The sequence below is a fragment of the Coffea arabica genome, chromosome 8e, assembly GCF_036785885.1.
Source record: "Coffea arabica cultivar ET-39 chromosome 8e, Coffea Arabica ET-39 HiFi, whole genome shotgun sequence".
Classification (NCBI taxonomy): Eukaryota; Viridiplantae; Streptophyta; class Magnoliopsida; order Gentianales; family Rubiaceae; genus Coffea; species Coffea arabica.
The window spans coordinates 37077287-37084765 of record NC_092324.1 but is presented as its reverse complement, the minus strand read 5'-3'; the positions used below and the strand labels follow the sequence as shown (position 1 = coordinate 37084765).

General features: G+C 37.6%; 1 protein-coding gene across 1 annotated transcript; it reads left to right on the top strand.

Moving 5' to 3' along the window:
* The first annotated feature begins 473 nt into the window (after positions 1-473).
* On the top strand, positions 474-2057 carry LOC113704730 (uncharacterized). The gene has a single exon (XM_027226604.1). The coding sequence runs from the start codon at positions 474-476 to the stop codon at positions 2055-2057; it is 1584 nt and encodes a 527-aa protein (XP_027082405.1).
* Positions 2058-7479: the final 5422 nt, after the last annotated feature.

The following is a 7479-nucleotide window of genomic DNA, read 5'->3' as shown; positions in this document are numbered from 1 at the left end:
AAAAGGTTTTGTTTCTGATGGTACATATCTACTCCCATTAAACGGGTTGCCACACTTGGTGCATTATGTTTGGGTATCTGTTTTCTATATATTTCTTCACTAATCAGCTTTTTCATTGGAGCTTTTGTTCAAAAATGATTCTCAGCATTTTCATTGCCTTTGTTGCAGCTGCTTTACACTGGACTCAAGAGACAATTAGGCCCGTTTTTACCGCTGTTCTTCTAATTTCTCATTGCGTGTCAGGTAACTTGTTTAAATTATGCTTTAATAGATTGTTTTTGACTTGTGTTCTGGAAAGTGTGTAATTGTCTCTTGAAGATCTGACTTGTTTTTGCTTTAATAGATTGCTTTAACAGATTTATAGCTTTCCAGTGTAAATCTATTGCTTCATAACTAGCTTATCTATGCTTTTTTCTGGTTGTAATGTGTAGATAAAAATTTGTGACTTATGTTCTGGATTTGTAACTCTAGGAATGGACAAAAATTGGATGAAACTTGATAATAGACAGGACGAGTCTTATAAACTTGGGGTGGCTGCTTTCTTAAACTTCGCATATTCTGGAAAGGCAAAACATCTTACGATAGCTTGCCCTTGTAAACAATGCAATAACTTCTGCAACCATACAAAAAGTGTGGTGGAAAATCACTTATTTACATTTGGAATTAGAAAAAGTTATACCAGATGGATACACCATGGTGAACAATTTCGACAGGAAATTAGAGAGGATATTAATCTGGGCGGTAATGAAGAAGGGGATACTGACAGTGAGGATTTAAACCATATGCTCAATGACATAGGCACTGCACAATGGGGGGGAAATTGGTTTAGTAGGGAAGATGATGGTGAAGGAAGTTCAGGCTTGAATGCTAGTGAGACTGATGCCTTCCTAAAATTGTTGGAAGATGCAAACAGGGAACTTTATCCTGGAAACACCATTTTCTCAAAGCTGTCTTTTGTAGTCACTCTTCTACATCTCAAAACGATGAACGGGTGGACTATAAACTCGTTTAACTCCTTGCTAGAGGTCTTTAAGAAGGCACTACCTCCCGAAGCTGCAGTTCCCAAGTCTTTCTCTGATGCTAAAAGAATTATTCGAGACTTGGGGTTCATATCTGAAAAAATACATGCCTGTGTCAATGATTGTGTACTCTTCCGCAAGGAATATGAAAATTTTGACACTTGTCCAAATCCAAATTGCAAAGAGGCCCGCTACAAGTCAAAGGGTTCAAAAATTCCACGAAAAGTTCTTCGCTATTTTCCCTTGAAACCCAGGCTTCAACGCTTATATGCACACAAGGAAATAGCTTTAGATATGCGGTGGCATAAAGAAAAGCGTGTAGATGATGGTAACACCATGAGGCATCCGACGGACAGCGAAGCATGGAAACATTTTGATAAATTATATCCAGATTTTGCTCATGATCCTAGAAATGTCAGGTTTGGCCTTGCGACTGATGGTTTCAATCCTTTTGGAACCATGACATCGACTTATAGCATTTGGCCCGTTTTTGTTGTACCATATAATCTGCCTCCCTGGAAATGTATGAAAGACCCATTCTTTTTCATGTCAATGTTGATTCCTGGTCCTAAATCCCCGGGAAATGAGATCTGTGTCTACATGGCACCTCTAATAGATGAGTTGAATGAATTTTGGGATGGTCTAGAAAGTTATGATGCACATACTGGTCAGAAATTTACCCTTCGTGCTGCTTTGCTTTGGACTATAAATGACTTCCCCGCCTATGCTATGTTATTTGGATGGAGTACTAAAGGGTATCAGGCTTGTCCAATTTGCATGGCAGAAACATCCTGTATGCATTTGAAACATAGGAAAAAATTATGCTACACAGGCCATCGTCGCTTCTTGCCCATTGATCATAATTGGCGTAGAGAAAGAAAACCATTTGATGGTAAAATAGATTTTAGGAATCCTGTTATTCCCTTATCTGGAAAAGAAGTTTTGGAACAAGTAGAAAGAGCTGAGATACAGTTTGGGAAAACTCTTCAGCAAATCAAGGCAAGGAAGCGCAAACGTGATGCCAGTGGGCTTAATTAGACAAAGAAAAGTTGCTTTTTTGAGTTACCTTATTGGTCAAACCTAAAATTGCGGCATAATTTAGATGTCATGCATATAGTGAAAAATATATCGGAGAGTGTCTTTGCTACTATTATGGATTTTGATGGCAAGACTAAAGACAGCTGGCAGTGTCGCAATGATTTGAAGGAGTTAGGTATCAAAAAAGAGTTGCATTTGATTCAGAATGGTGATGTTTACATCATGCCTCATGCTTGCTACCAGCTATTTAAAGAGGAGAAGAAAAAAGTCTGTGATTTCTTAGCTTCCATCAAATTTCCAGATGGCTTTGCCTCTAATATATCTCGATGCATAAAGAATGGGCAATTCCAGCTTTCCGGAATGAAGAGCCATGACTTTCACATTTTCATTCAACGAATACTCCCACTTGCAATTCGTGGAAGCTTAACTAAAGAAGTTCGACAAGTGCTGTTTGAATTAAGTGATTTGATTAAAAAGTTGTGTGCTAGAACATTGCATATGGATGTTTTACAGGAGTGTGATAGCAAAATTCCTGTGATTATGTGCAAATTAGAGAGACTATTCCCTCCTGCCTTCTTCGACATAATGCTACACGTGCTGGTTCACCTACCTGCCGAAGCAATTCTAGCTGGTCCAGCTCAATATCGCTGGATGTTCCCATTTGAGAGGTATGCCGTCGTACATATATAGTGTTTTTTTGTGCATCCATTATTATAATATGTCTCACTTACTCCAACGTATACTAATATTTCCTATTTTTATTAAAATAAGGAAAATGGGAATACTTAAAAGTTATGTACAGAATAAGGCTCGCCCAGAGGGGTGTATTGCCGAGCGGTACATAGACAAAGAATGCTTGACATTCTGCTCTATGTATTTGGATAATGTCGAGACAATATTCAACAGGCCCGAGCGTAACAACGAAAGAGTTGACAAACACGGGCAGCTATCAATATTTTCAGGCTCTGCTCGTCCATTTGGAGGGTCTAAACATCGGTATTTACCTGATTCAGAGCTAGCAAAGATCCACGCCTTTTTGCTAAATAACTGTGATGAGCTCGAGGACTATATCAAGTAAGAATTTTGTTTGGCTAACATATTTTTATGTCTATGACTCACCTGTAAACTTATGCTAACATACTTTTATGGCTAGTGAGCATAAAACCTTGTTGGAAGGTGAATGCACCGAAAATGTGATTCAACGGCATGATAAGGAGTTTGCTACATGGTTCAAAGAACGTGTACGGTCTAATTAACTCTGCATTTGTTTGGACTTCTTATGACTATAATTTAAATAATATTCTTAGTGACTTTTCTCAATCTCTGGACAGGTGTTATATGGTTCCCAACCCTGGAATGATGAATTTCGCTCATTGGCCTTAGGTTTAGACAATAGAATTTGTATGTATACTGGTTGCATGGCTAATGGGTATAGATTTCACACTGAAGATCGTGAAAGAGAGAGAAAAACACAAAATAGTGGCATCGTAGTGAAAGGCGAGCTTGGTAATAATGTCATTGACTTTTATGGTGTCCTAAAAGAAATTATTGAAGTGAGGTGCTGGTTTGGAAAGAAAAATATTGTCCTATTTAAGTGTGACTGGTGGAAACTAGATGATACAGCCGGCATGCAAATAGACAAGGATTGGGGTATCACAAGTGTTAATTCATCAAGAAGATGGTATGAAGACCAACCTTATGTCCTTCCTCAACATGTGGAACAAGTATTTTATATTGAAGACCTGAAAATGGGTAGAAACTGGTATGTAGTTGAGAGGTTCGGTCCAAGAAACTGTTATGATGTTCCTGAACATGTGGACAAAGAGGCAGTAGTTAAGGAGATATATCAAGAGGAAGCACAGGGGGGAGAATTCAATATTATAATAGATCTCGATAACCCCCCACCAATTTCAAGAGAAGATGGCAATCTATTAAAGTGTGTGCCTTCATCCGTTATTCATGGTGACCAACAGCTGAGAGGAACTCAACAAGCTGATGAAGACTTTATTGATGACAGTGACATTGGGAACCCCAACAGTTGCGATAATGACGAAGATGAGGATATTCTTAGTGACAATGACACAGATTCTAGTTAGATGAGATTGATTCAATATGAATCTAATGGTTGTTGGTATCTTAAGTACAACTTCTAGTTTAGTTGTTTCGATATGTTGTCATCTTGTTTGATTTATCTTTTTAATGGATGTTTGGTTAGTCCAAAAGTTTTGTCATCTTATTTTATCATCTTGTTTGTTAGTCTGATGTGATCTTGTTTTGTCATCTTGAGTATCTTTTTAGTAATATTTTGTTTAATGGATGTTTGCTTAGTTGTTGCTTTCAGATGGCTGGACCCGGAACGAGAGCCCAAACACTTAGAAGAGAAGCACAACAAAAGCAACCATCACCGCCTTCAAATCAGCAACAAGGTCCATCTGCAAGTACTAGCTCAAATGGCAATGATACCTTTTTGACGCCAGCATCTTCACCACAAAATGTTACTGCTGCTTCAAACAATGGGCAGCCTCGAACTCCTGATTCATTGGCATCAGACGCAAATGAGACTACTGGAATTCAGGCTGGTCAACATGAAGATACTGGTACCAACTTATGCACTTACATTTCTGGTTCTTTTATTTTGGTTGAACTATTATAGCTAATTTAGCCTTGAATTTTGTTTATCCATAGCTGTGCCATTGCCAAAAAAAAGGGGTCGTACTAGAAACATTACTTTGGCCAGCAAAAGAGAGGATAATGAAACTCTAACTATTGAAGTTAACCCTTCCAATTCGCGCATAGTAGGAAAGGACTCTCAATACTTCATTAGTGAGAGTGGCTGTATTGTTAGGAAGTTTGGAAGGCTTAATGTTGACAAATGGTCACATCTTGAGGCTGAATATAGAGACAACATATACAAGACGGTTACGGTACTTGTCTTTTTTTGCTTATATCACTACTAGAATGAATTGCTTGATCTTTATACTTATGCAATATTCTGATGTATTTCTATTTAATTTTTCGGTACTTATATTTGTCTTTTAGGATGACTTCCAATTTGAGAATAATATCACCTCAAAAACTGCTATAAATAGGCAGTTGAACACCTTGTATCGGAATCACTGATATCGGTTGCATCGCTATTTTCTAACTTTTGGGACGAAGGAGGACGCAATTCAACATGTTCCTGAAGGTGTATCAGCTGAGGATTGGACATGGATATGCAACTACTTTGGAAGTGAAGAATTCAAGGTCTAGTTACATACTTGAATTAGTCTTGCATAAATATAAAACTTATTTGTCATATTTATTTAGAATTACTGCTGTTTGTTTATATATTACAGAAAATCAGTGACCGTAACAAAGGAAATCGTGCCAAGAATGAAACTCATACTACTGTGGGAACAAAGTCACTTGCTAGAGTTGTTGAAGAGAAGGTAATCAATTAAAACTGTTTCGAGATGTGCTTATGTTTTTTGTCCTTCTTCATTCTCAAAGTCAGGTGTCAAAATTTCTATTTGACAGAAGAGGAAGGAGGGAGTGGAGCTTTCAGAGATAGAAATGTTTGAAATCAGTCGTACATCAAGGAAGACAGGAGGGCTGATAAATGATCTAGCAAAAGAGACTTTGGTGATACATGTCCTTCTATTTTTATGCATTTACAGCTCCTTTGTGACATGCCTTTTAACACCTAAGCTATTCTGTCTTGTCTAGGCAACAATGAAAGAGATGGAAGCATCAACTTCAATGAGCAGTGCTGAAATTTGTCAACAGCAACTTGGATACATACCTGGACAGCTTCGTAACCGCAGCACAACCAAGAGGCAAGCAATGGAGATTGACCACTTGAGGAGTGAAATTGAAGAACATCGAAGACGGGCAGATGTGGCAGAGCAACGAGCTACACAAATTACAGAGGAATTCAATGCCCAAAAGGACCTAATTAAGAGCTTGCAAGAACAGCAACTTGAAACTAGGGGGCTGTACGAGGAGTTGATAGCCCAAATGAAAGACTTGCGCAAATGATAGACAGCAAAAAGGTGAGGAGTTTCAACCTTAAGTCTCGATGACTTGATTATTGATGAAGACTTTATGCTTAATGTTGGTCCAAAGCTGATACTTATTGTGAAAATCAAGCCTTAACTTCACACCCTGACTTTCTAGTCTTTGTTGCATTTGCATTGTGTGAAACTGTGAGCACTTGAAAGTACACTGCTGTATCTTGTGAAACTGTGAGCTCTAGAAACTTTGTTGCATTTGCATGTTGTGATATGTGTCCCTGACTCTTCATAAATCAGAGAATCAAGATAACTATATTGCTTTTTTCTCTCTTATCTGAATTTTCTTTCTTCTGCCCTCTTTCTTTTTTAGTTTGGGGATTGTGGTCCAATTTCTGTTATGGTCATGTCTGCTTGTTTCTGCACCATTGTCAGCTGTATATTAATGCCTTAATGGTCACAATTAGGTGTTTATAGAGCATCATCTTTGCCAAATTTACTACTGTTGATCTGAAATTCTATCCTATCAGCATTGCTCATGCTTATTGGCCACTATTGTGAACGTGTGAAAGTGTGCTGGTTCAAATATCTGTTCTTTTGTAGCTGGGAAAAAGATACTAAATTTTATCTGTTTACATATTCTATGCACAAAGGAGAGAAAGGAGGCAAGAAAACCATCTAGTATTTACTGATTTTTGGCTGAACTTTTATTTTGGCTAGTTCACCTACTTGACTGATTATTTTACTTAAGTTCACAGTAGTTGGATATGCTGAAACTCTAAAGAAAAGTTTATTTTCAATGCAGTCTACCTTCATATTTTGATCGTGAGAAGACTGATGATGCTCGTGCTGCAAGAGATGCTCAAAATCTGACCATAGCTGTGTAGTCTATGCTTTAGTGCCAAAATCTAGTATTCTAACTTTTGGGAAGGATATGTATTGGCCATTAGAACTTACAACTGATTATGTGGGATTACTATATTCCCAACATTTGTGGTTCACTTCTATTTTGATTAATTTGGAGATGTTTTATGGCCAAATATATGAATTTGCAGCATATATTCTACGTTGGCTTTGCCTTTTGTCAAATTGAATGTTTTGTTATATTTGTTGAAAATGGCATCGCAATACTACATTTGTATCGGTTAATTTCAACTTCTTTACACAAAATTCAGTGACAACCTTTCCAAAAGATGTCACTCTTAGCCAAATTTAATTTTTTTGGCTATAATTGTCAGAACGAGAGCCATGGCAATGTTATATTTGGAATGAACAATTGCAACTCTTGGAGACAAAGTTGTAAGTTCACTAAGTGACGACTATTCTTGTCACAGAATACTAGGAGTGAGAGTGACAAGTTCAAGTCGTCACTGTGCAGTCCAAATTTGTGACGACTTTTGCTATATTTTATGACAGAAAAATTTTTGAAA

What these genes read in the sequence shown, in the direction of transcription:
- LOC113704730 (XM_027226604.1), top strand. Translation starts at nt 474, where the DNA reads ATGGACAAAAATTGGATGAAACTTGATAATAGACAGGACGAGTCTTAT.